The sequence below is a fragment of the Diachasma alloeum genome, unplaced genomic scaffold (genome assembly GCF_001412515.2).
Source record: "Diachasma alloeum isolate Michigan unplaced genomic scaffold, Dall2.0 Dall_scaffold_00176, whole genome shotgun sequence".
NCBI lineage: Eukaryota > Metazoa > Arthropoda > Insecta > Hymenoptera > Braconidae > Diachasma > Diachasma alloeum.
Genome location: NW_021680342.1, coordinates 4,124,304 through 4,151,247, shown reverse-complemented (window position 1 = coordinate 4,151,247; position 26,944 = coordinate 4,124,304). Strand labels below are relative to the sequence as shown.

Below are 26,944 nucleotides of genomic sequence, written 5' to 3'. Positions count from 1 at the left end.
AATTCAATTACTTAACAAGACTAATACTTAACATGATTTAATTAAAGTGTTACAATTATTAGAGAAATTAGTGAAGCAATCAAGAATGCAATTGAATTCGTCTAGGTATTTCAGTTTCCGAACTGAATGAAAAGTTATGTTCTAATGTTATGTTTAATCTAATTAAAATCGATTAAATGGAATTACTTGACAAGACTAATCCTTAACATTTTTTAATTAAAGTGATACAATTATTAGAGAAATTTGTAAAGCAATCAAGAATGCAATTGCATTCGTCTATGTATTTTGGTCCCAGAACTGAATGAAAAGTTATGTTAATTACCAACAATTCCAACAATGATGCAAATTTTCTACTCCACCAATTTCACATTGACGAAAATTCACCGACGATATTCCACTATAAACACATAGATACGTCTTCGTAGTGTAATTAAAGTCGATTAAATACAATTACTTAACAAGACTAATACTTAACATGATTTAATTAAAGTGTTACAATTATTAGAGAAATTAGTGAAGCAATCAAGAATGCAATTGAATTCGTCTAGGTATTTCAGTTTCCGAACTGAATGAAAAGTTATGTTCTAATGTTATGTTTAATCTAATTAAAATCGATTAAATGGAATTACTTGACAAGACTAATCCTTAACATTTTTTAATTAAAGTGATACAATTATTAGAGAAATTTGTAAAGCAATCAAGAATGCAATTGCATTCGTCTATGTATTTTGGTCCCAGAACTGAATGAAAAGTTATGTTAATTACCAACAATTCCAACAATGATGCAAATTTTCTACTCCACCAATTTCACATTGACGAAAATTCACCGACGATATTCCACTATAAACACATAGATACGTCTTCGTAGTGTAATTAAAGTCGATTAAATACAATTACTTAACAAGACTAATACTTAACATGATTTAATTAAAGTGTTACAATTATTAGAGAAATTAGTGAAGCAATCAAGAATGCAATTGAATTCGTCTAGGTATTTCAGTTTCCGAACTGAATGAAAAGTTATGTTCTAATGTTATGTTTAATCTAATTAAAATCGATTAAATGGAATTACTTGACAAGACTAATCCTTAACATTATTTAATTAAAGTGATACAATTATTAGAGAAATTTGTAAAGCAATCAAGAATGCAATTGCATTCGTCTATGTATTTTGGTCTTCGAACTGAATGTCAAGTTATGTTAATTACCAACAATTCCAACAATAATGCAAATTTTTGCTGCACCAATCGCCCAGCGATTGCAATTCACCGAAGACATCCCACCACAAACACAAGCACGTGGTTCAACGTCGACGTTACGTTGGGCCACCAGACTAAGCATAAAATCCGGTCGTAGTGGGGGCAACTACACTTCTCCCTCCTGTTTTCCATCAGTCGCTCGTATAAAACGAGTCGAGCGTCACACAAAAAAGCCACTCCCTGCACGTGCACACACGAGTTTATATCAACGGTTCTCTCCCGACTTCAATTCCTCCTCCACTTTCCTGTATTTTTATTCAACCTCAACGTTTAAATTTTTGATAGTTTCATACCGACATGTGAGAGCGGCGCCTCGAACTTTCAGTGACAAGTGAAAATCTCCGGTGAATTCAAACCTTGAGAGTTCGTCGACGTTTTAATGAATGAATAAAAAAAACATTGTGAATGAGGGAAAATCAAATTACTGTGGCACACTGTGTGAGGAGAAAGGTGAAAGCGATAAATTGTGGATTTAGCGGGAAACCCGAGGGTGGTACAACGAAAATAAGGAGAGGATTATGGGGATTGTATCGTCTACATTCCTTTCACTCTCCATCCAATTCGCCTGGAACTTCCAGCGATTTCTGGATCCGCGATACAGGTTTGCATGACTTTTTTTATTACTCCTCATATCCTTTTGGGGGGAATTGTTTGGGATAGTCCTACGCGATTCGCGTCATCGGATTAAAATAGAACGCGGCTGAATAAAAACAATCAGTTTGCAAAGTTTGAAGTTACACGGGAGATTGTGAGCAATGTTTTGATCGATATTTTACTCGCGTTTTCGGTGACAAAGGGTTGTTTATCACCACTCGAGGTCGCATTTCACTCTGTATCGCAATTTAATAGTACGATTTATCGAGCGAACATTCATAATATTTATATTTCGTGCCGAGTTGCTGACGTGTAATAACACTATTCGTGTTTGATGTAAATAAAACTTGGGGAAACGTAACTTCCTGGGGTTAAGAGCTGACTTCTTTGTGGATTAGTCTGGAAATTCTTGTGATGGAGAAGTTTTGGAGTAAGAATTTCTTCACTGCAGGAGTTGTGAAGCAATTTATTTGGAGTAACATTTATTTTTTCGAATTTTCCAATGGGTAGTAAACTGAAATTGTATTCGTATCTACAGCATAATTTTCATAAATTTGATCTCCTTTCAAAGATTAAGGAAAGATGGTGAAATTGATAGGAAATTTGATGAATTTCACTCGAGTTATTTCAGATTGAAGACAGTTTATTCTTCTATAAGTGTAATATCGATCTATTCGTAGCTCATGTAAATAGTACATGAGGAAATTGGACTGCGGGTATTAGTGACTTTCTTATTATACAATGAAAACAATTTTATTTCGTGTTTTTTTTTAATTTAATGTCTGTAAATTGGAAATATCTACAAATCTGATCTCACTTCAAAGATTGAAACAAGATTTTCACGATGTTTTAATGTGTAATGAATTTCGCTCTGTTGATCTCGAGTTATTTCAGGTTAAAGGCGTTTCATTCTTCTATAAGTTGCATATATCGATCTATTCGTATTCCATGCGGTAAATAATACATGTAGAAATTGAACTAGGGGCATTACTGACCTTATGATTCAATAAAGAAATTTTTGGCCGTAGGAAAACAATTACGACTTCAAATAATTCTGAAATGTTCATCACTTGAAATAATTTTTGCTACAAAAATTATGAATAAATTTTTAGTTATAATTTTGGAATTGATGTCTTGTAGTTTAAAATGTCTACTGGCCAAACTGTACAATTTTAGTGAATCTGATCATATTCCAACACTTCAGAGAAGATTTTCAAAATGGAAAATAAACCGTTAAAATTTGATGGGAAAAAACCGATTTTAGTTAGTTTAATGTGAATAAAATATGGGGAAATTGAACTTCTTGAGATTACTGCTGGTTTCCTCGTGGTTTTAGTGAGGAAATCCTTGGGGATAAGGGAAGCCTTGTACCACACAAATTGATTTTTTTTTTTCAAGTTTTAAAGACGTAGTATACGTCTACCACTTTGTGAATAGGCAGTATACTCTGATAATATTGATAACATTCTGCACATTTTAATACAAAAATGATCCCCATAGAATAAAAAACGACGTCGTCAGAAAAGTTGAAAAAAACAATTTAACATGGGTGTAAATGGGAGTTGCTGAGACAAAAACGTGAATATCTTGAAAACTAGAATCGAAATATAATTCAATATCAAGTTCTGCCATTCTTCAGCGACTCACAGTTTCATTATCCTGCAACAATTTTTCTGCGTTTTTTCTAGTTTTATGTATTTCCGAAATGATTAGTTGAAACCCAGAAAACTGGTTACACGGTAATAACCACCGTCAGTCCAATAAATTGTGTCTCAGAAATCCAAAAAAAAACCGTAAAAATTGCATAAAAGAGGAAAATATATCCTTAAAAAAATTTTTGAAGGACAAAAAAGTTTTTTAAATTGTACAAAAAAATATTCTAATGATTCTAGAAATTCTCTTTTGTGCACCCGCTGGGAATTTCCGCAGCAATCTCAAAATTTTGCTGAAAACAATGATAATATGAACCCCTATCACTTCCTCCACTTTATCTACTAAAGAAATCTCCCCCTCCCCCCTCCCCCCAATCGATAGTGAAATCAATTCTCTGTGAATTCCCTTTCATTTTCTCTCGTCACGTCTCAAGTGTCGGAATATCGATTTTTTCGAAAGGAAATTGAGCCAGAAATTTGTGCGACGTCTCTTTTTTCCATAAGGGTCACGCGAATATTGCACGAAACACGCGAGAGGCTTTCATTGTTCCCTCTTTGTAGTAACCCCTTTTTCCCATCCCAAGCGGATTGTATAACGGTGTGTACCGGGTCTCACCCGTATTTTTAGCGTATTATATGCTCTCGATCCGGGAAAAGGGAAGTGGGATATTCAAGTTCACGGCTCCCCCATCGATAAACAAACCTTGGAAATTCATTTCCTCATTTGAAACGAGGAAGGCCATGATCCACGCTCGGAACATTCCTGTTTTTTAACGATCAAGTCGTTCAGATCACTTCACTCCTCGATGTATGAGTCATTCCACTATATTTGAGGAATAATATCGCTAGGAAGAGTTGCATTCAGCCGCGATAAGGAGCGAACGTCAGTGTAAATGAGGAATTTCATTTCATGCTCATTAAAGCAGAGATAATTGTTGAGAAATAGTAGAGCGGAGGAAACAGTGAGAAAGTTTTCCAAGATGAATTTCCCGAATTTTACTAGTGAAACAAATTTTACGTAAATTTTACGAACTATATAATTGATTATAAATTTTATAAATTATTATTAAAAATTTATTTCGCAAAAATGGCGATTTTTCAATTATTTCACAACCAGACTTTGTAGTTTTGTTCCAGAACTTTTGAATGTTGCACAGAATTGAAGTAAATTGCCAATGTAATTGAATTTCTCCAATAGTAACAGAGGAATTCGACATTTCACTGTCATTTCTACTGTTTTATCGCCATTCGCAGGCATTTTTATTATAATTTCAAATGTTTTTTGCTTCAACTCGTTTTACCATCACCTTAACTCATTAGGAAACATTACCATTGACAAATTTGACATTTCGCCGTGTCATGTACTGTTTTATCATCATTTTGCCATTATTTCAAATCACTTTTAAATGTTTGCTAACGATTTGAAAGGGAAAGTAAAATTAAAACTTCCATCATTCAGAGAATAAAATCATGAACAAATGTTTAATGACCTAGGGTCAAATGGAAATGAAGTAAAAGGTCCTTATGAACAACTACAAATGTTGAAAAGAATTGAAGAAAATTGCCAGAATGGTTGAATTTATCCAACGGCAATCGACAAATTTAACGTTTCGCTGTGTCATATCTACTGTTTTATCCCCACTTGCGGGATTTTTTTCGGAATCAGTGATTACTTCGACACTGAATCCAACTTGCAATTCAATCTATTATCATTCGACCCATAGCGACGGCACGAAACGTGGCAATTTTCAATTTTTTTTTCGCAAAGAAGAAAATCGAAAAAAAGGAGGTGGATTTTGTTCACTCGATAAAAATAATCTTTGTTTGTTTGAATGTACAACATAAAAATCAAGTTTCAGTCACCAAATCGTGATTTTATCAATTGTGTCAGCACGGAAAATCAGCATCTCAGCATGCATGCATGAATAATTAACAATCACACCGTAGAATCGACATAATCGCCTTAATTGGCTCGGAGCCACGTTCGGTGTGCGTGTACTACTCATACAGGATTCACACAGGCCAGAGTACACGTGCACTCGCGAGTAGAGATGCAAAATTGCCGTCATTTTTGGTCATATTGTGCGATATAAAAAATGAGGCTCATCTGACGCACAAATTGCCTAATTATGGTCGCTAATAATTTGTAGCTAAATGGTTGTCAAACCATTTATACACATGCATAATGACGGTCATTACTAATTTCCAATTTGTAACGGCCATCAATAAAAACAAGTGGGAAATTACTTTCGCCACAGCATAGTCAACATATTTTTCTGTACTGCTTCTCACGATCTCTCGTCTGGGAATTGATATTACATACTTCCCAAACTCGAAAACTTGAAAATCACTACAGAAAAATATTGTTCCTGGGCTGTTGCGATGGGGTTTTTTTACTCGTGTGGTTGGCCAGTTGGCCAACGCCACACGAGTAAAAAACCCCATCGCAACAGGCCGGAAAAATACTATTTTGCTAACAAATTAGCTATTTATTTCCGACTGGAAGTTTTATGACGATGCGTTTTAAATTGAATTCAATGATTCATTGAATTCAACATTGCACCAACGTAAAGCTTCGCTTTACGCACTCGAAATTCCCTTTACGCACGACCTCTGAACTTTACGCACATTGTGCGTAAAACAACCACTTTACACACACTAAACGGTTTCGAAATAGTATATTTCAGCACGTGTGGGGCAATATCGTCTTTAACGTGTGTGGGGTTTACAGCATGAGCCGAAAGCGAGTGATGTAACCACACACGTTAAGGACGAAATTTCCCAACAAGTACTGAATAAAATTTTATGTCACGAAGCCTGAAACCGGCTGAATTAGCCACGAGACGTGAAGCGTCGAGTGTGTAATCTAGCCGGTTTCAGGCATGAGTGGCATAAAGTGAATTTTTGAGGGAGGTATTACAAAAAAGATGAATTTCCATCTATATTGATGAAAAATAATTGCCATTTTTTCTTGGGGAATTGCGACGGTCATGGAAGGGGGTAGGGCAGGTCATGTGACGCATTTGTATTTTTACTCAGAAGTGGGTCTATTCCTACGCTCCAGAGCCCCGTCCCCCCACCCATCGTCAATTTTGCAGACGGTTTACGGCACTCGACAGCGTCAATGTGCGTGACTCCTTCCACTCTGTTCATACGCAATTGTCAGAAAAAATGCAGATGTTATATTTATTATAAATACAGGGTGATAGGGAAGTTTCCAGCGCCAGACGTTTGCGTATGTCGTACTTTTTTTTTATGGATCTCATTCGTTTTTTATCATTTTATCCCTCTTGGAATAAAGTAATGAACCGACTTTCACTGTCTTGCGTGCTACATTATAAGAACCCACATGACGTGAGTTCTTGGCATCGAGACTCTGTGATGATGCTTGTTCTTTGCTGTGAAAATTCTTGAGACGTACACAACTGTAATTACGTAAATCGAGGGGATAGAGTGAGAAGGATGATCTTGAGAAAAATGCATTGAGATCATTGATGATGAACTCATTGCATGGGACATTTAATTGCGATACTGATTAATTAGGGGCGGTCTGTTCTCTGTGAAGTTGAAACTAGTGCAGTATTCGCAAGTTAAAGGCTGAATTTAGGGGATTTTGAAGGGTGTAAGGGTCAAATATTCACACGAACAATGTTTTTACATATGACTGCAGTATTTGGACACCTTTAGACTCGCCTGCGAGTCGAAAGGTGTTCAAATACTTTTTCCGTAATTCCGGAGCGAAGTGTGGTTGTAGAAAATTTTACGGAACTGTCACGGAATTTTTCCAGAGCGTTCCGTAATTTTTATCTAAATCTCCTGTGAAAAATTACGATACACATCACTTGAATTTTCTGAGTCGATTCCGTAATCGGTGAGCGAATTGTGAGTTTCGTAATTTTTACTGAACATTACTCTCCTTGTGGAAATTTAATTTCGAATATTTTTTTTTTAGAAACGACCAGTTGAATCTTCACCAGCGGAAGATTCAATTTAGGCGATTTTTAAGGATCTACGGTCGAACATTCATGAACAATTTTTTTTCAAGTCTGAATGAATTTGAATATGACTTTAAAATTCTGGAGCTTTGCCTGAATCGTTTCAATTGGCAAAAAATCTATTATAACTATTCGTATTTCGAATACTTAAAATATGTTATAGTTAAAATATGATGAAACTGAACTTGCCGGGATTATCACTGAATTCCTCGTGGTTTAGTCAGGAAATCCTTGACGATAACAAAAGTTTTGATTTGAAAAATAACGATAAAAATTTATTACCCCGAGTTTTCTACAGACGTGTTGGGTAGTATTAATCTTCTCGAGTGACGGGTTATATGAGACATAGAAAGGGGGCTCGTTATCGTTCGGAATTCACTCGTTCAAGCAAACTTAACGATTCGACATTAATGCTATCGTCGTACTGATTATGGGTGATAGTGGGTGACCTTGGCATTTTACACGACACGCTGTCACGCGAGAGTACGTTTTTTTGTCAAGTTTCTTCTGACCTCAGGTCAGAACTTTCTCTGTAACCAAGGAAATTTTAACCTTGGATTGGAAAGTCAAGTGTTATTTACACGGAAAAAATATTTCGAGAATTGAAAATTCTTCATTAAAGAATATCTCCCTCGATTTTTTAATTCATGATAATTTTTTCATCACTCGAAACTGTTTTATGTTCGTTTTCTACATGTCCAAATGGATCCTGCATTATCATTATTTCATGTTATTGAGATTGTCTCGACTTTCTCATCAAATTTTAATCAACGCGTGAAGATTATCATATCTTTATTGCGAGTGGGCGGTTTTCGCGAATATTTCAATCGATATATCGATATATTTCCATATAGATTGGTGCTCCAAAGTCTTGTAATATTCATGTTCTAATCATAACAAATTTTTTAAAGAATGCTCGCTTGCGAAGATCTCGTCATGTTTTCAAGCGCCTTCGGATGATCGAAGCACCTGGAACAACAGCAAAATGTTATAAGACGCGTCGTAGACCGTGAATACCAAATTCATCAAGAATTTCAATGAACACTTCTGCGCAACGGGGGAAAACCGAGTGGGAGGTACATGCGTTAAAATTTGATCCAAATGTGCGAATCCCTCCGGGTGGTGGATGGAACAAACACATCCCATGATGCGAAATATTTTATTTAGAGTGTCACATGTGGAGGGCCGTGACGCTATTTCAGAAACAGCATCGCGCAGTTGTGCAAAAACTTGAGAGAGTGCTCGAGGCCAGGACCTTCATCATCGGATTATTTGTCAGGTTATGCCATTCTCTTCGGTAAAAAAAATACCCTTCGCTGATGGGATAATTTTCATTAATTCTGCATTCATTGCGCTTACGAGTGTTTCCAGGAGAAAATGTCAGGAGCTGTGTTTTGTCGTTGTGTCATAATAACAGGAACGTAAAAATTGAGAACTAAATAGTTGTGATAGTCCATTAATTGAATTACTGCACTATGAATTAATCATACTGCTTATGTTAAGTTTTAACAGAAAATATCAAGAGACTACTTTTTAAGCTGAGGAAATTTGTAATAAAAAAATACAGATGGGTCATTCGACTTTACCTACTTAGCCCCGAGATAATTTTATGATTACCAAGATGGAATAAAGAAGAAGTAAAAATGAAGATGAAAAGGAATTGCGACAATCCATTGATTGAATTACTACACTATAAATTAATCATACTCCTTGTTTAATTATAAATTCAATTCAAGAACGAGTAGTTTCAATAGAAAATGTCACAAGACTAGTTTCAAAGCTGATAAAATCTGCAGTAAAAACTGTCAGTTGATCATTCCTCTTCAATAAAGAAAAACTAGAAATAAATATGAAAATAGTTTGTAACAGTCCAGCAATTGAATTACTACACTATAAATTAATCACTTCGTCCGTTAATTATCCATTAATCTCAACATAATGGAGAAGAAGGAAAAATGAAGATGAAAATAATTGTATCAAGTCGTTAATTAAATGAGTGCAACAGTTTTTCGAAAGAAATGTCGAGTAAGTATTGTTCAAGTTGACGAAATTCGCCACGAAAAATCTGCCGTTAATTTCCCTAATGAACCAGACGTCACAAAACCAGAAATGAACGTAAAGATAATTGGAACAACCCACTAACATACGAATTGAATTACAATTGGCTCGCCTGGAAGTCAATTACAGGAGATGACCTCCATTGCACGTCACCCTTGAGCACAAGAGATTCCCAACGTCCCTCGGTTCGACCTCACGCCAGGGTCAATCGGGTAGTTACTCAGCAACCGAAAACTCGTGTAAAGAGATACCTCCAGACGTCTGGATACGGTATCAATGAGAGCGATTAGGGCCGTCTCGGGTCGAAGTACTCGTGCATGAATTGCTTGAATTTATTCTGATTGAGGCACATGAACTTTGGGAGACTCGTGATTTGCCAATTGAGAGGGGCTATTCAGCGAGGGGGGAGGACACGTCATACGGCACTCGGAAGTCGATCTTAACTAGTGATTAAACATATCTAGTTTTACTGAGAATTTTTACCACGACGGATTTATCTGAATTCAATCAATTTCCTTCATTTTTTCGTGTTCAATTGCTAGAATGGAAATTGGGAAAATTCAAGCATTACTGTTTTGAATTTTCAATGCATTGAAAAATTATAATTGAATGGGATTTACAATTTTCACGACGAGTTTGAGGATTCAAGGTGTCATTGAAATATAAATTCTTTCCGCGCACGGAACAAATATATAGGAAAACCTAGCGAATTCGATAGAAAATTCTATTGAAATTTTCTTGGAAATTCTATTAGAATTTTGTGAATTCTATTATTAAATAATTCCACAGCTTTACGACGCGTTTTTTAAAATCAAAAATGGCTAATAGGAACTATTTTATAGAACAAATCCGTAGAATTTCGTTTTTCTACACAACTTGTTCAATTGAGACATTTTCTATAGGAATTTTTCGGCATTTCTGAGTTTTTTATTTTTAAATTTTCTTGTCTTAAATATATTCTTGGATTTTTAATTAACTGAAAATTCATTGTAATTCAGCACTGAATATTCATGATTTCATTGGAAATTCGAATAGATTCAGGAGTGCTTATCTCAATACTATCAAAAAATTTGAAATTTCATTGAATTTTTACTGAAATCTGAAATTTCATGATTTTTTCCCTCTTAAATCGCATTCACTGTCATTCTCCTGAAAATTACCAGTCGATTGACCACAAAATATAATTTTCTTCCATACTTAATATATTTATTTATTTATTTATTTATTTATTTATTTCATAATATATTTTTAATGAAATATGCAACCAGAAATAAGCTGAATTGAACCATTTCCCGAACCATAACTCCATGTACGTCCGTCCGGAATTCATTGAAACCATTCGATTTTCCACAATTACGAAGAATATGAGAATGGTGACACGTTTCAATTGTCATTAATGCTATTCGATCATCAGCAGAAATATCGAACCGAAAACTGTTCCTGAGCCCCCCTCGCCACACAAAGTGCAGCCAGAGGGTCCCACGATTGAGGACGTGAGTGAGCCAGTAGTGGGGGCTGAGGAGTGCACTTCTACCCATCAAGAGAATAGGAACAGAAGGGCTGCACAGCGGAGATACAGGAGGAAACGACCCTCCAGCTTCGATGCTTCCCTCATCGTGACAAACGTCAGTAAAACTGGTATCACTGCAACGAGAGTTGTGTCTTCAACACCGAGTACTTTAACGAGACAACAAGCACCTGCTTGGGATGACTCATCAGCCTCCACCACTTCATCGAGTGAAGGTAAACAAAGAAAATACGAATAGTAAAAACTTTATTCAGAATCTTCACACGGAAAAATATCGAATTTCATTAAATTTCCAGTGAAACCTGAAATTTCTTTTCTTTTCTCCCCCTAATTTTCAATTTTTCTCCAACAGTGTACACATTTGATTGAAAATATTTTCGATGAAAACCAGTGTCAGTTTTTTAAAATTTTGTTATTGATGATATTACCTTTTTAATATGAATTTTCAATCGAAAGAAATAAAATTCTTATGTCAATTTCTTCTAATTTCTTTATTATTCTGAAATTTTATGTCAAGATATGAATGTATTTGAATCTTTTACATCTTATAAATAATGTTAATAATGGACATTATCAGTATTAAATTTTTCATTTATTTCTCCGTTTTTCTAATGTTTTTTTAGATTCAGATTTAGACGTCAGACCTGATAAAATCGGATCAATTGATACTCGCAATGCCCAGGCGTCAAGAGCTAAAGAGGGATCGGAGGAATATGCAATGTCTGCAGCTGAGGAAGCAGCATTCAGAATGACAGTTGGACGTGGGCACTTCAGCAGATCGAAGAAAGATAAATTTCTCAATCACCTGAGGCTTGAAAAACGCCTCAACGGTTTGAACCGTGAATTCTTCGAGCTGGCATGTCGAGCGCACTCACGCACACAAGTCGACATAACTCCGACGATCTGAGGGGATTGTATGATCGCTCAAGTACTTGTCATGCAATTGAAGAAACACCAGAGTCAATGCACAAGAAAGAAGGATCGACAGAGATACGCGGTTCTATATCAAGAATTATGATATTAAAACGTCGCACTCAAGACTGAGAATTTTCAATCTCGAGTTTCTGTAAATCGTTTTAGCTTTAAATTAATACTAGTCTAATGTCGATAGAGAATGGGGAATGAGAAACTGGCGATAATTGATGACTGTGCTGGGTATTTTTGATAATTATTTTCTCACTGTTCGTTCATTGATGTCGATTTAAACTCGGATACACTAGTGTTGCCTTGAGAAGGAGGAAATTCTCAGATAATTTTCTGACGATTGTAAATATGAGGGAGTTGTGTTATGTTCGGATTAATGAGAGTATTACTGTTAATGATTTCTCTCCATTTGTGATAAGTTTAGCTTGGTGATCGTGCTGAGAAAATTGAGAGTAAAAATGAAAATAGTTGAGATTGAAATTGAGGAGAGATTTTAATATCGAGAAATGTTGATGGAGAATTTATTTTATAAATGTGGGGAAAAATTGCATTGAAAGATCGAACGAATTCGCTAGAAAATTGTATTGGATTTTTCTATTGAAAAAATCCGTTTGTGCAATGGTCAATGGGAAATATTCTGTAAAAATTTTTGGGCTTAAAATTTCAAGTTTTTTGTTTGATTTTCTTCTTTGAAAGGAGAAGAAAAATTGAGTGTAAAAAACTAGTAAAATTTATGTCGAGGAATTCTTATAGAAAACGTTTCCATATAAATTCTTCAATAGAATAGAAGTGCAATAGAAATACAATAGAATGTTTGGAGAGAATTTAGTGTCGACAGATGTTGACAGGAATTTATTTTATAAATGAAGTAAGGAAATTATTATTTGATGAAGATGACGCGTACGAAAAAATTTCATAGAAAAACCTAACGAATTCGCTACAAACGAAGAAATTCTTCTGGTTTTTTCATCAAAATGGTTTTCTTCATAAATTTTCTATTAAAAAAACGCACAGTAAAGTTGCAGAATTTTCCAATAGAAGTTCAATAGAAATATTTAGTTCAATGGAATAGTTCAATAGAATTTTCTATTAAATTCACTAGATATTTCAATGAAATTATTTCGTGTGCGAAGTGCCATGTGATTGGAGAGCAGACGATCTAACCAGAGACTGAGAGAGAAGTTTTCACTAATAATCACCGAGGAAGAATGGGGTAAAATGGATTTTTTTCACTAATCAAATTTTTTATGATCCAGAGAAATTGAACATTTTAAGAGGTTCATTTGCCCCACTCTCCCGATTTACTAATATTTAATTGTCAATTTTATTTTTACCCATTGAACTTATCTGAGGAGCAAACGTGACGGGATTAAAACGTGAGGTTTCCTGGGAGTCCGTCCAGTGGCGCAACTGTGACCTCTTATCTAAGCCTTTCAGAAATTATTAGAATCAGTCACACCGAGACCCTCAACACAGACGTATTTTAATGATTTAGTTTCGATTGTGCTGTTAATTGGACTTATTACAAAAATACTCATAATACTTCCATCATGTGTATTTTCAACTTGAAAATTGTATTTTTATTTTTTCTAATAAACGATTATCAGTATACGAGTGGTGTTGGATTATCTGAGGCGCCGGTGCCGATTGTACTGTGGCATGGCATGGGTGAGTTTATTTTTGAGATTTCTGGCGGGTGGAGAGGGTTATCGGGGCTGGAGTGAACGAAGGTCAATTCTGGGTGAGACGGGGCCAAACAGACGGTACCCAAGGACGTGTGTTCACTGTCATGGCCGGGGTATTGAGCTCTCATTGGTGGGAATGCATCGGTGGGCAAGAACATGCGTTACATCAGAGCGGAAGATTTGATTTTCCATAATGGAATTGGGAGAGATTTCTATGCAAGTAATTGCAGAATTCATGACGAATGAAAAATTGATTTTGAATTTTTATTACGGAGGAGAAACAGAATCTTCGAATTTGTGAGTTGGGAATGGAGAGGGATTTTTCAGGGAATTTAGGTGAATTTCAATGGGAATTGGGAATACTGTTGCTGAGGAGCGAAAATAATTCGTTATCTGTTTCCTTCATTCTGATTTTAATATCAGTTATGAATAAAAAGTTGGTTGTGTGCGATAGTGTATTCTATTTCATGCTATTCCCCCTCGTACGTGATAAGAATGAGGAGAATTCGAATTTTATCATTTGGGAGTAGAAAATAAAGAGGAATTCCTGCACCATCAACATCATATGCAAAAGAAATAACGAAGGCTGAAGTATAAAAATCGTTTTTCTTCATCCCAATTGCAAAATAAGTGAAGTATTAATACTGGTTTTATATTATATACGATTGGAAATGAAAGAATTCACTCCTATTAGGGTAGCGATGTTGAGAATAGAGAGAACCATAAAATAGCGAAGTTTGGGGCAGCAAAATGAAGATGATCTTCTATTTTCTTTATCCTAATTGAAATTAATTAATTTTAAATTAATTGTAAACGAAAAGTTGATATTGGATTATTATTTCCTCATTTAAGAGTTCCAAATATAATCGAATTCCTGTTAAATCCTTTAGCTATCCCCTCATCTCAGTTTCCAAATAAATTACAAATAAAAAGTTGATGTTATATTTCATGAACACCAATAGAATCTCTTCATTTGAGACGTAGCAAAAGGGGAAATGACCACGAAATTCATGAAACTGAAACTAACAGAATATTCGTCAGCGGAAAATTCAATTTAGGGAATATTCAAGTGTAGGAGAGTCAAATAATCATATGTACAAATGTTTTTCAAGTGCGAATGAGTTTGTACATTACTTAAAAACATTTGTGCACCCCTAAATTTGTCTAAGACAAATCTTGTGCTGTCGAATTTTCGCTAGTTTCAGCTTCATACGAAATTCGCCCGATATGAAAATAAAAATTAAAATAAATAATCACCTATCTCCATCTCAATTTTCCCACTAACAAATATCAAATATTTTTTCATAATCGCGAAATTCTCGGACATCAGGAGACAGCTGTTGCTTTTCCTTCAGCCTGGGGCAGATCAAAACAATCATAGAGGAAGAAATACCTGGGGTCTACGTCAAGTCCGTTCGCATTGGAGACGATGTTGTTGAGGTATCCCCCAATTTCACTTGCATGATTTCCTCTCAACTTCCATGTGATTAATTATGAACTGTATTGAAAGGACGTGAAGAACAGTTACTTCAGGAATGTAAACGAGCAAGTCAGGGAAGTCTGCGAGGACCTGGCGAACGATGAGAAGTTGCAGGGTGGATACAATGCCATTGGATTCTCCCAAGGAGCACAATTCCTGTAAATAAAGCATTTTACCCAGCAAAGGTCTAGGATTTTCCAGGAATAATTCGTTAACTCTTGATGCAGACGTGCAGTAGCTCAGAGGTGCCCAATCCCCCAGATGAAGACACTGATTTCGTTGGGAGGGCAGCATCAAGGGGTCTATGGGTTACCGAATTGTGGGTCCATGAAGCATCGATTCTGCGATTATCTGAGGAGAGTTCTCAATTACGGAGCTTATCTCAAGTAAGACGGGGCAGTGGGGCAAACCGGGCATTTGACTTATTTCTAAATGTCCATAGCTCAGAAATAATTGAATGGAATCGGTTGAACTCAGTCTGGACTCATCACAAGGAGGAAATTATCACGTTTCATCAAGCGTTCAACGAATTCTGTAGTGAAGTGGTAAAACGAGATAAGTGCATTTTTCACATCTTTTTATAAGTCGGATTATTTTAGTAAGGAGTGATTTTCGGTGATAATGTCAGAATACATTTTTTGATGGAAATTAAATCAGCTACAAAAAAGGTCTTTTGACATTATCTCCTACAATCATTCTTTACCGAGATAATCCGAGTTTTTAAAAAATATGAAGAATCCACTTATTTTCTTTTACCACTTCGCTACAGAATTATTGACATTTAAAAAAATCACAAGTGGCCGAACTCAATTGCTCCACTCTCATCACTTCATGTTTCGATGTTTTTTCGCTTCAGATTAATCCAAAATAGATTCGTCCAGGCCGAATACTGGCACGACCCGTTGAAGGAGGAAGAGTACAAGCGTGGGAGTGTCTTCTTAGCCGATATCAATAATGAATTGGTAGTTAATGAGGTACAGATATCAGTCAAAAACATTAGAATCAGTTGAAAATAGACAGAATTTTTAACACGAGTTCAGTAGAATTTTCTAGCGAATGCACTAGCATTTCCTATTAAATTTTTTCGTGAGTGACTTCCTCCTACTAATAAATTACGACATTTACAGAGGTACAGAGATAACTTGAAAGCACTTGAGAAACTAGTTCTTGTTAAATTTGCTAATGACACGATGGTTCAACCCCGTGAGACCGAGTGGTTCGGATTTTATCAGCCTGGACAAGCAGTGGAACTCGAAACCCTTCAAGAATCCGCACTTTATACTGAGGTAAAACTAAAGAAGTAAATCGAGAAATTGGCAAATCACTGTGATTCAACAATAGACAAGTGACATTTCGCAGAATATATTTTATCCCAAATTAATATTTCACTGAAATATATTCAGCAAACTGTCGAATCACCGATAATTAAATCGCAATGATTTTGTCACACCAAAACCCCTGATTTCCTCGATTAATTTACATCATTTGGAGGTGAACAGCTTGATTTTTCAGAGATGTTGGAAGAAATAGGTAATTCTGATAATTAACAATTGTAGGATCGCCTGGGACTGAAAGAGATGGACAACAACGGACAGATTGATTTCTTATCGGTAGACACTAATCACCTGCAGTTCACCGACCGCTGGCTGAAGGAAGAAATCATCCAGAAATATTTAATACCGACTAATCTAAGATACTCAAGCCAAATTATCTGAATGTCTATTTAATACTCTGTACGTCTACGATTTTTATACTCTTTTTTATAATTTTGAGATATAGAAGATTGAAAAATTCAGTATGTAATACCATGACTATGAATTTTGTTGTACCTAACGTTTTTTCCACTCAATTTTTTATTCATAAAAAAATTGGATTAAAAAAACGTCGAAAATTTTAACCGAGGCCTTTCTATAAAAATTAATTCTAAAAATAAGTTGAATGTAATCTATTGAATATTTGAATTGAATTATTTTCAAATAAATATTTCTATTGAAAAACATTCGCAAAATGTTCAATGGAATTGACGAATAATTAGTAAAATTTTCAAAAAAAGTTCAATAAAAATCCACAAACATAGGGGAGGGTGGGGTAAAATGGACACTTTTTATATTTAAAGAAATATTTATAACTCAGAGACAGATTTATCAATTGAAATCAGTTTAGGCTTAACACAAATGAAAAAATTGTTCTTCTTATTGAAAAATAAAAAAAATATTCACCAACAATTCAGCCTGTCATTAACATTTAAAAAAAAGTCAAAAGTGTCGATTTTACCCAACTCTCCCCTACAATCTAATAAATGCCCCAAAAATTGAATGAAATATCAGCTTTCTTCCCAAACCTACCTTACTATTATCCAAATTCAAATTCTCTCGTTTGAGGCACACATCAGCCACATGCGCCCTATGAACGCGCAACAGGCTGAGTGATCAATCCTAAAAAATTTTCATCTCATAATGTCAGAAGAATCGAAATCTGATTTAGAAAGGCTCTTCGACATATCAACAAACGACAGTGACCTTTTAACAGTGCAAACGACTGTAGACACAGGTAATTACGAAGACCATTTCGAAAAACTAAAACATAACCTTGAAATCCAACAATGTAAATACAAAAATTATTGCCAGGTTTTGAATGGCAAGCAGTGGACGAATGCAAAGAGAAGATATCCCCGAATCTGCGAGTGGTAAAAGACCGAGGAAAGATATTTTTCAATGTGAATTCCAACGATTTTTCCAAAGTCAGAAAATTGAGATCAGTTGATAATATTTATGTGATCGCCAGCATTCAATATTTCCCCTATGACTCTGAAAATCCAGACCTCAATTTGAATCTATTCAGAGAATCTGTGAGGACTTGTGCACAATTGAAAAAATGTTTGAACGCTTGGAAGGAAATCACTCGATTCCCTGGTAAATTATATCCCTCGTTAGAGGATTATCAGAGTGCTGTGGAGATTTATAAAGCAGAGAAAGAACAGAATAAAAATGATGAAAAAGTTCCTGGTAGCAAGAAAAGAGGCTGCGATCCAGCATTCGGAGGGGAAGACAATGTATTATCATTCAGGGTGTCATGTGAGAGAACAGGAACTCATAATTTCGATTCCAGTCAAGTTGCTTGTGTGATTGGAGGTGAAATGCAAGATCTCTACCACTGGATTGTGGATCTAACGACTTATCAGCTCGAAGTTCTGTGTAAAATTACACATGGTGGGTTCTGTTGCCTCTCAAAAGTAACATTTCTATTTTTTGGGTAATTTTAATATTTGCTGATTATGAGAATAGATTATGATGACTTGGTATTTACTTTTAGGTCAAATGATAATGGGGCTGAGAGTGACACCAGAGTCCCTTCATCGAAGGAATATTAAATACTTTGGGCCAACAACACTTAGGGCCACTATAGCGTACAATTTATTGAGCTTGGCTGACCCAAAACCAGGGGATATTATTGTTGACCCGATGTGCGGTGGAGGATCAATTCCCATTGAAGTAAGATCTATTTTCATTGAAAAAACAGTATACAGTAGCTTATGATATCTGATGTACAGATTGAATAGATGTTCAATTAACTGAAAATTCAACGTAATTAGATACTGAATATTCACGTTTTCATTATAAATTCAAGTTCGTTATGGGAATTCTCGTCTTCCTGCTGCTCAAAGTTTTGAAACTTCATGATTTTCTTTCCCCGAAATTGAATTCAATCTCACTCTCCTGAAAATTACTTATGAACTATCCATGAAATTCCATTCTTTTCCCAGAATTCCAATAAAATTGCATTACGTGAAACTTAAAGAAATCTTTTGAACTCCCAAATCCATTCCGAATCATTGAAACTTCGTAATGTCCCCGAGTGTAATTTTTTTCAAAGTGATCAGTCCCTCGTTAACAGTATAAATACTAATCAAGACTTTTACAATTTTAGGGAGCTCTAGAATTATCTCAATCATTCGTAATCGGTGGTGATAATCACGAAAAAGCCGTCGAGAGATCTAGACTGAACTTCGCAGCCCTGAAAGACTCCTTCAAATGTGATTTAATCAGGTGGGATGTTATGCAATTGCCATTCAAAGACTCCTACATCGATGCCTTTGTCACGGACATGCCATTTGGTAAAAGAATGGGATCAATGTTTGACAACAGGGTTCTCTACAAGAAATATATTCTGGAACTGGCTCGAGCGGTCAGAGTAAAACACGGGAAGATAGTTCTACTCACTTACGATCGTCGCAGTATGGTTGGAGCTCTGCAGGTGGCAAAGAACCTTCTCAAAGTTAAAAAAATGCTTGGAGTTAGTATGGGGGGACTCAACGCTGCTGTTTACGTTCTGAAGCGAACCAACTTGAGTTATGAACAGTTCAAACTGTCCATCAGCAATTTTTCCAACTCTTCCGGACAACGTGAATACGTAAAAGACAACGGGAATTGAATAAAGTATGCATTTTTTTTCTAGAAGAAGAAATTCTTTATTCAAAAAATGAGAACCAAGTATTTTTTCCATTTTACAAGAAGAATTTCCTTCTGCTCGTCTCCATTGCATGACGTTTACCCTGGATTATCCATTCGTATTCTCCATATTTGCTGTCAAATGTCCCATGCTGGAGGGATTTGAGGCGCAATGTAAATCGAGGTCCCAATTCTCTCAACCTTGGTTTACCAGTTTTCAGATTGAATTCGTATCTGCAATTTCAAAGAACTTTTTAGAGTGCTCATTAATAAACTAGTTTCCCCACTGGACATTGCGTAAAGAATTCCCTTCGTTAAATTGTTTTTCAGGCTAGGTTGCACCAAGTCCTGTTAAGTAAATAAACTTCGGGTGAAATTTGAAGAAAATCCAAGAATAACCTAATCAACAGTGGACATTCAACCGAAATTCATACAGAGATTTCTTTCGGAACCCATGCAAGAGGCTTTTGTTCGATTTATTTTATACCTGTGATGTCTGAAGAAAATATAATCACGCTGATTGTGGAAGGTAACAGCCCTGCGTCCCTTGAACTCTGGTTGATAATGAAAGAGAGCTCCAAGCATACGTCCAATAGTGAAACCCAATCGTGTCGTAAAATTGTTCAGTATAACTTCAGGCCTGTGCTCGGTAATTTCTTTGTGGCTTCTCTTCAACTCTGGAGTTATCTTAACATTACTCAACTTGAATTGGGCTGTTGGTCCGTCCGGTAAGTGAACCACCAACATACCATCTGAATATTTCATTGAGGAAAATTATTTAATGTGTATTGGGAGGAGCATAACATTTTCCATATCTGCGTGACATTGTTATCCTGCTTGAGAATGAAAGTGAAACATTTTCAGTCACAGATGCATTTTGATTTTGAATTAGATGAGACTGAAAATGATTTCTCTATTGTTTTACTGGAACGAAATTGGGCAGAATTTTTCTAGTAGGAAAAAATAAAAAGTCCTGATATTTATAAACGAGTTATTTTATCGAGATATTTTCTATAGACGAGATCAAAATTGAAAATCTCAAAATTAAATGAATTCTGAATTGAAATTAGCCGCCTAAGGCGATGACTGTGAACCAACGAGGAATAAGCGTGACAGACTTGCGAGATATCGATAGTTATTTCAGTTTATGTTCTTTCTAAGAGTAGGAAAATTCTTGGGCGTGAATTATTTATGTTGAGATGATTCTTTTTAGCTCATCAAGAAATTCAAGACTAAATATTAAGAAAAGATCGTAATCTATGCATTTTTTTCTATAAAATTCCCTTAAACATTTCCATTCACAGAAATTTTCAATAGAATCGGTGAAAACAGAATTATTAGCATAATTCAAATGGAAATTCAATGGAAGTGTTCTTACGTAAATCTCAAAAAATATCAAACAGCTAACATTTCCAGTTATTAAAAAGGATACTGGGTTGGCACTGGTCCTCATTGATGACGATAATATCAGTGAACCCCCTCGCAGTCGCAGATTTCACCATTTTCTTGACACCCGAACGATTCCGATACAGCGAGAGCGAATTGGGAATAATACGAGTGAGTTCTCGCCCAAAAATTCGCGTTTTTCTCGTTGGATTATCACAATACGTAATCAGTACTTTCGGTTCATAATCCTTTCTGTAATAGGCAGCAAATTCATCATTCATCAATTCTGCTTTGATCTCCGCATTCTCCTCGTCATCAAGATCTCCACTGATTGTGGTCTCGTCTTTCTCACGAAGACTCTCAATTGTATGGGGCACTTGTTTTGGAGCACCAGACTGAATTCTAGCTTTCTTCATTTCTTTCTTGGCCTTCGCCTTGGCTTTCATCATCTTTTGAACCTTCATTTGCCTCACAGCTTTGCATTTTATGTGATTGAAATTCGTATCCTGTGGGAAACTAACCTCTTCCACTTGCCTCTCATCCGTATTTTCTTCTTTAACTTCAACTTCATCGTCTTTTGACTTGGAAACACTGAAGGGATTCTTCCGAAGATTTTTGAGCTTCATTTTTATGGAATTTGAAGATGTTAATTAATGATGAAAGCGAAATGTATTGGGTTTACCACGTGCTCCTGGTGGCCTGATCAATAGAGACTGACGGGTGTTTTAATGTTTTGAAAGTGCCACGCCACCTGCGCGTCAGGAAATGAATTGTTTTTTCGTTTCGTTATTTGTGGGAGTCGAGGGGGCTCTTGGATTTTTTTAAAGAATATTGAATATTTAATTAGTGGGTCTCACTGGCCCTTTTAGATGTCATTGAAGTATATTCGGGGTACATTCGTGTTCAGAGGTGGGAGATATGGATGTGCGTGGGGATTAGCCAAAGTGGTGGTAGCTACGAAGAGAACGGACTCGTCAGTTTGCCTACATAGTAAAACTGAGGAGACTGTACCCCTCAGAGTTACTTTACCCAATTATTAGTATGAATTATTAATATGAAAATCATTAACTTCAACTAACAGTTGAATATTTCTATACATTTATTTACGCTATCATTACACGTTTATAAATTTACAGCATGGGTTTACCATCTATCCAACATCTTATTTCTTCAACTAAAGACACTGGTTCTTTCTGCGGTAAAAAAAATGTTCTCTTTACAAATATCAAACAATCATAGTTTTGGCTCATAAAAAAAAGGGTATCGGAGGTTTTGTCTTCTTCCTGTTCGAGCTGACGAGATAATTGTTATCCCTGATGAAGACCCGACCCGTGAAGTTCGATAAAACTCTCCAATGATCTCGGAACATTACCCGAATAAGAAAGATTGTAAGTCTTGACAGCCTTGGCAGCCATGCACTGCAGTGACAACTTCGTTTGAGTCCTGAGTATGATCTCAGCAACCCCAGTTGTTGCTGCATCGTACGGGGTCTCCCCCTGACTATTGACGATATCCATGTGCGCCCCAGCATCAATCAACTCCAATATGATACTGTGAAGCGTCATAAAATCACTAATTGGTTTCTGATAAGTAGCAATTACGTGAAGAGGAGTGTTCCTCTCATTATCCATAGCATTGACATCAGCTCCACCCCGAATCAACAGCTGTGCAGTGGCCAAGCAGGGAAATTTGCAGACATTATTAGTATGAAAATCATCAACTGGAGTTTTAGCATTGACAGCAAGATGCAGAAGAGTCTGTCCATCCCTCAGAGTCATTTTGAGTGCGCACAACTTGCGGACAAGAAATGTCGTCTTTTCCACAGTATCTTCATCGCACGCCTTCTCATTGAGTGCCATAAGTTTCACCAGAATAGTCAGAATGTACAGTGTCGTCATGACATTGGACTCTGTCTCCTCGAGAGACTGTTCTTTGTCCTCTTTGGCGTCAGATGCTAACATCCTCGTTTTGTTCCTTCCCAGCTCAATGACACTGGCTTTGAGCACATTCATCACTTGACTGAAATGGAGATCGATGCCCACGTGAACCATCTGGGAGAAGACCTGTGCAAATCTGAGGAGATCCTTCACTGCAGTGATGCTATTCCTCTGTCGAAGGTAAAGGGCATGCAGCCACAAGTCAATACACCTGTCGAATCTGGCATTATCTGCGAGCACAGCTCCTCTGTAAACGATTGGATGGGGCACCTCTGGGTTATGGTTTCCTAGTATTCTCTCCCTGATAGCCAACGACTCCATATGAATCGCATTTGCATCGTTTTTTAAACTCTCCAATCTTTCCAAAGTCTCGCTCTCTCTCCAATTCTCGTACGCATGGACAGGCTCGGCCACTTCTTTACGGTTTATGTTCGATGGATCACTGTACCTCATCTTCATGGCTTTGTGGAGGTACTTGTAGGCTGTTGTCAAACAGTAGTTGTCCTTGTCATTCGCGAATGATGCACCCAGGAGTTCGTAGGCCTCGATCACCTCCTCCTTTGTGGCGACATTCTCGGATATCAGACATTCAACTACATTGGCTCGAGTTCGCTCAGCTGCTGCGATCAGTGGTGTCATTCCACTGACATTCTTCGTGATTGTCGCTCCGTATTTCAACAACTCGGATACAATGTTGCAATGGCCACATTCAGCTGCGAAGTGAAGAGCTGTCGCACCACAGAGCGCCTTCTCGTTGGGGTTCGCCTCGTGTTCCAATAAAAATGTCATCTGAATTTGTAAATGTCTGTTTGTTATTTATTTGGGAGGGTATTCTCCTACACCCAGACGAACGATCTATTCATTTGATATTTTTTTATTCATTTTAACAGCTTTTTTGGGGGACATTGATGACTCTATTGGTCATTTCAATGAGAGTGCTTCAATTATACGAATTTAGAGAGAAAAGGTTGTTTATTTTTTTATGATTATTTGATTTAAGTAAAATTTATTTCATTAGATGTTCTAATTTTATGAAATAAAAGAGAAATCATTAATTTTTAGCTTAAAGAACTGTTGATTCGATGTGAATAAAGGCGAATAAAAATCAAAGTTGAGTTTGAATAAATGTTTCTTAGGAAATATTTGAGTGAATACATCCATTTGATGCCAATGTCGTTTATTGCATTTAAATAAAGCATTTCTCTGGGTGTGAGGGTAATATCGGTAAATTCAACTCACGATATCCAGATGTCCCTTGTACGCAGCTATCATTAGACACGTATTGTTATATTTATTAGCTATGTGTAAGTCGGCTCCGTGATCGACGAGATAGTTTACTATATCAAATCTGCCATCGAAACACGCTGCTCTGAGAGGAGTGGAATTTGTATGCGTTGCGTGATTGATATCCGCCCCGGCTTTGACGAGTGTTTTGACTACATTCAGATGTCCAGCTCCTAGATCAATTTTTATCATTTTTGAGCAAGGGATTCCAACTCTATTGGCCTTCTTGTGATATTCTATTGGAACTGTATTGAAAGTCTAGTAAATTTCAATGAAAAATTCTACTGTTTTTTTTTCAGTTTCGATTAATTTATAATTTGCGAGTGCAATTCGTTGAAAATATTCAATGCACTAAAATCAATAGATGTTGATTTTTCTATATAATTTATTCTGCTCCAATGTTTTATAAGAATTTATAAGAATCCTAGTTTATCCATTTGTTGCTCGGATTTTGTGACGAAAATTAAAGCAAAACAGGAATAAAAATTATAGGAATAAAAATTATATTGTCTGTGAAATTATAAATAGAAAAAACCCAAAGACTTGGTTCATCTGAATACCATTTCGTCAGAAAATCTGGACTCTTTCATGCATAATAAAGACACGTGTCATACCTGCGGCACACCACAAAGCACTAGCTCCCTCGATGAAATATCCATCAAACTTGACAGTTCCCTCTTGTTCAATATCAGGTTCAAACTTATCCAACAGCATTTTTATAACTTTATCGTGGCCCTGGCGAGCTGCAACAATGAAGGGAGTGCTCCTTTGTCCATCTTCATCGATGAATTTCTGTGAATTATATAAACATCGTATCTTCAGACATGATACAACTAATTAAATTGATAAAACGTGAAAATTTTTCTATGGCTTTTTGACAAAGACACCCATCGCTTCCGCGTATTCCTTTGTCTCTCAGCAGTGTCATGCGTAAAAACCGTTGGAATGGCGCCAAGGGCGGCGAGCCCAGAGGATGGGCATCACGTGTCTATTAAATTTATATCATTGCAACAAAGAAATGTACTGTTCAAGTTCATATTTCAATCATTTCCCAGATAAAACGAACTTATATGCAAGACTAGGTCTGAATGACACCATAAAAAGAGTTCTACCAAGTTCTACCATTCTACCAAGTTGAAAAAATTGTGTAGAAAAACGTAGTTAATTCGCTACAGAATTATTGAACAATTTTATAGCTTATCTGTGCGCTTCTTTGTTCAATATAAATGCTCAATGGAAATTACTACAGTGAAAAAATCAATAGAACTCAATTTTTTATACAGCTCATTTTATTGAGATATTTATACAGAAATATCTCGCCTCAGATTTTCCAAATTATTAAAAGACAAGAAAAATAGAGAGTGTAAAAAAATAGAAAATTCATGTTGAGGAATTCCTACAGAAAGTGTCTCAATCCATAAAGTTGTATAGAAAAATGAAGTTCTCTTAATTTTCTTTGGAATAGTTTCTATTGGAAATTTTCCATAAAAACATGCGCAGTAAATCTGGGGAATTCTTCAATAGAATTTTCGATCGAATTCGTCAGATTGCCCAATGAAATTTTTTCGTGCATGACATCATCGAAAAAAATATTTTCATCAAAAATTGCTAAGCTTGAACACAGATTGATTCCTTCATCGATGTATCAAGAACAGAAGTGTCAACTCGCGTTCAAAAGAATGCTTGAAATGATTTGAAAAATGCGAGAAATCAATTTTTTTCTCAAAAATCAGAATCTCTCATGCCGCAAATTTGTTTTAAATTCATCAATGATTACCTGGTTTATCAGCCTATTCACGAACTCCCGGGGTTTATCAGCCAAATGAGCATAAAGAGTCATTGACAGGCCATCCCTAGCCATGCAATACACCCTGTGGAGCACATCCTGATCGATTTCCGCCTCCCCTGCCATCGCTCTGATGAATTATCAAAATGTCAACTCCACTCCGTAGTTAATTAACACTCAGTTCATCAGATAGCACAAGTAGAGTTGAAAGGGCACCTCAAGAACACAAGTTGCTTTGGTGCTTGCTCACTGAAGCTCTAACCTCAAAAGCCACTTCCATCGTTCTATTTACGATATAAATACATGACGAGATGTTATAGTCTTCTATTTCGAGTTAATTTAAACGGCAAAAATGTATCGATACTGGTTGGTTGCAAAAATAGATGGGTAGTTACTTGTTGGGTTAGAGAACGTCACTCTTGGAGAGGAATAATCTTTTTTCGTTGTTTTTTTTTGGTGCTTCATACCAACACCAATGCAGTGCAATTTGAATTGAATCTCGGGAGCAGGCGCGTCCATCTAGAAATTTTCAACTCGCACCGTTTTTATTTCCCGGGGATGATGAATTTGTGAGTGATTTTTATCGAGTAAGATCGTTTTGAATGTTGAGAGCTCTGCTGACTGGGGATGTAGGGGAAAATTGAAGGTACAGAAATGCATGATAAGGACTGAATCACGATTGTGCACAGAAAAACAGGCTTACGATCTCAAATTGAGACTTGAATGTCTGAAATTGGGATTTTTAAATGGTTCAAATTGAGACTTTCAAACGTCTCAAGTTGAGGTTCTCAGAATTCTCCTTAACCCCTCGCGGACGGGGCCTTTCTGTTACGCACGTACCTATGAAAGGATGATATAGAAATTTTTTGTATGGATTGGGTATAGAAATTCCATAGGATTTCGGTATATGATATTCGGATATTTCTAT

The 26,944-nt window shown here is 36.2% G+C and overlaps 5 protein-coding genes across 7 annotated transcripts; 3 read left to right on the top strand and 2 right to left on the bottom strand.

The window, feature by feature from the left end:
- Nucleotides 1–1,693: 1,693 nt before the first annotated feature.
- Nucleotides 1,694–12,717, top strand: LOC107035664. Of its 2 annotated transcripts, none has more exons than XM_015253213.2 (3): nt 1,694–1,860; nt 10,976–11,301; nt 11,710–12,717. In XM_015253213.2, exons 1-3 carry the CDS (start codon nt 1,778–1,780, stop codon nt 11,991–11,993), a joined length of 693 nt encoding a protein of 230 aa, XP_015108699.1. In that variant the 5' UTR covers nt 1,694–1,777; the 3' UTR covers nt 11,994–12,717. The 2 variants fall into 2 exon arrangements, with proteins under 2 accessions (XP_015108699.1, XP_015108690.1); XM_015253204.2 differs by having other exon boundaries at nt 10,973–11,301.
- A 342-nt stretch (nt 12,718–13,059) lies between these two features.
- On the top strand, nt 13,060–16,983 carry LOC107035657 (palmitoyl-protein thioesterase 1). The gene is made up of 7 exons (XM_015253190.1): nt 13,060–13,678; nt 15,026–15,135; nt 15,206–15,333; nt 15,403–15,561; nt 16,032–16,149; nt 16,303–16,461; nt 16,732–16,983. The coding sequence occupies exons 1-7, from the start codon at nt 13,561–13,563 to the stop codon at nt 16,888–16,890; spliced, it is 951 nt and encodes a 316-aa protein (XP_015108676.1). The 5' UTR covers nt 13,060–13,560; the 3' UTR covers nt 16,891–16,983.
- A 555-nt stretch (nt 16,984–17,538) lies between these two features.
- Nucleotides 17,539–20,826, top strand: LOC107048484 (THUMP domain-containing protein 3). Of its 2 annotated transcripts, none has more exons than XM_015271672.2 (5): nt 17,539–17,725; nt 17,803–18,384; nt 18,488–18,666; nt 19,103–19,611; nt 19,959–20,826. In XM_015271672.2, the coding sequence occupies exons 1-4, from the start codon at nt 17,632–17,634 to the stop codon at nt 19,604–19,606; spliced, it is 1,359 nt and encodes a 452-aa protein (XP_015127158.1). In that variant the 5' UTR covers nt 17,539–17,631; the 3' UTR covers nt 19,607–19,611; nt 19,959–20,826. The 2 variants fall into 2 exon arrangements, with proteins under 2 accessions (XP_015127158.1, XP_015127149.1); XM_015271663.2 differs by having other exon boundaries at nt 19,954–20,826.
- LOC107048508 (probable ribosome production factor 1) lies at nt 19,633–21,919 on the bottom strand. Its single transcript, XM_015271695.2, has 3 exons — nt 21,056–21,919; nt 20,111–20,375; nt 19,633–19,857 (listed from the first exon to the last, which is right to left on the bottom strand). The coding sequence occupies exons 1-3, from the start codon at nt 21,633–21,635 to the stop codon at nt 19,680–19,682; spliced, it is 1,023 nt and encodes a 340-aa protein (XP_015127181.1). The 5' UTR covers nt 21,636–21,919; the 3' UTR covers nt 19,633–19,679.
- A 171-nt stretch (nt 21,920–22,090) lies between these two features.
- Nucleotides 22,091–26,838, bottom strand: LOC107048470 (protein fem-1 homolog B). The gene is made up of 5 exons (XM_015271649.2): nt 26,412–26,838; nt 26,008–26,300; nt 24,845–25,022; nt 24,186–24,403; nt 22,091–23,735 (listed from the first exon to the last, which is right to left on the bottom strand). The coding sequence occupies exons 2-5, from the start codon at nt 26,140–26,142 to the stop codon at nt 22,317–22,319; spliced, it is 1,950 nt and encodes a 649-aa protein (XP_015127135.1). The 5' UTR covers nt 26,143–26,300; nt 26,412–26,838; the 3' UTR covers nt 22,091–22,316.
- Nucleotides 26,839–26,944: the final 106 nt, after the last annotated feature.

What these genes read in the sequence shown, in the direction of transcription:
- LOC107035664 (XM_015253204.2), top strand. Translation starts at nt 1,778, where the DNA reads ATGGGGATTGTATCGTCTACATTCCTTTCACTCTCCATCCAATTCGCC. An exon ending in TTTCTGGATCCGCGATACAG is followed by an intron (nt 1,861 to 10,972) that starts GTTTGCATGACT and finishes TTCGATCATCAG; the next exon opens with CAGAAATATCGAACCGAAAA. An exon ending in CACCACTTCATCGAGTGAAG is followed by an intron (nt 11,302 to 11,709) that starts GTAAACAAAGAA and finishes ATGTTTTTTTAG; the next exon opens with ATTCAGATTTAGACGTCAGA.
- LOC107035657 (XM_015253190.1), top strand. Translation starts at nt 13,561, where the DNA reads ATGTGTATTTTCAACTTGAAAATTGTATTTTTATTTTTTCTAATAAAC. An exon ending in TGTACTGTGGCATGGCATGG is followed by an intron (nt 13,679 to 15,025) that starts GTGAGTTTATTT and finishes CTCGGACATCAG; the next exon opens with GAGACAGCTGTTGCTTTTCC. An exon ending in AATTACGGAGCTTATCTCAA is followed by an intron (nt 15,562 to 16,031) that starts GTAAGACGGGGC and finishes TTTTCGCTTCAG; the next exon opens with ATTAATCCAAAATAGATTCG.
- LOC107048484 (XM_015271672.2), top strand. Translation starts at nt 17,632, where the DNA reads ATGTCAGAAGAATCGAAATCTGATTTAGAAAGGCTCTTCGACATATCA. An exon ending in GCAAACGACTGTAGACACAG is followed by an intron (nt 17,726 to 17,802) that starts GTAATTACGAAG and finishes AATTATTGCCAG; the next exon opens with GTTTTGAATGGCAAGCAGTG. An exon ending in TCTGTGTAAAATTACACATG is followed by an intron (nt 18,385 to 18,487) that starts GTGGGTTCTGTT and finishes ATTTACTTTTAG; the next exon opens with GTCAAATGATAATGGGGCTG.
- LOC107048508 (XM_015271695.2), bottom strand. Translation starts at nt 21,635, where the DNA reads ATGAAGCTCAAAAATCTTCGGAAGAATCCCTTCAGTGTTTCCAAGTCA. An exon ending in TGAGGACCAGTGCCAACCCA is followed by an intron (nt 20,376 to 21,055) that starts GTATCCTTTTTA and finishes TGAAATATTCAG; the next exon opens with ATGGTATGTTGGTGGTTCAC. An exon ending in ATTTTCTTCAGACATCACAG is followed by an intron (nt 19,858 to 20,110) that starts GTATAAAATAAA and finishes TTGAAATTGCAG; the next exon opens with ATACGAATTCAATCTGAAAA.
- LOC107048470 (XM_015271649.2), bottom strand. Translation starts at nt 26,142, where the DNA reads ATGGCAGGGGAGGCGGAAATCGATCAGGATGTGCTCCACAGGGTGTAT. An exon ending in TGAATAGGCTGATAAACCAG is followed by an intron (nt 25,023 to 26,007) that starts GTAATCATTGAT and finishes TATAATTCACAG; the next exon opens with AAATTCATCGATGAAGATGG. An exon ending in ACAAGGGACATCTGGATATC is followed by an intron (nt 23,736 to 24,185) that starts GTGAGTTGAATT and finishes TTACAAATTCAG; the next exon opens with ATGACATTTTTATTGGAACA.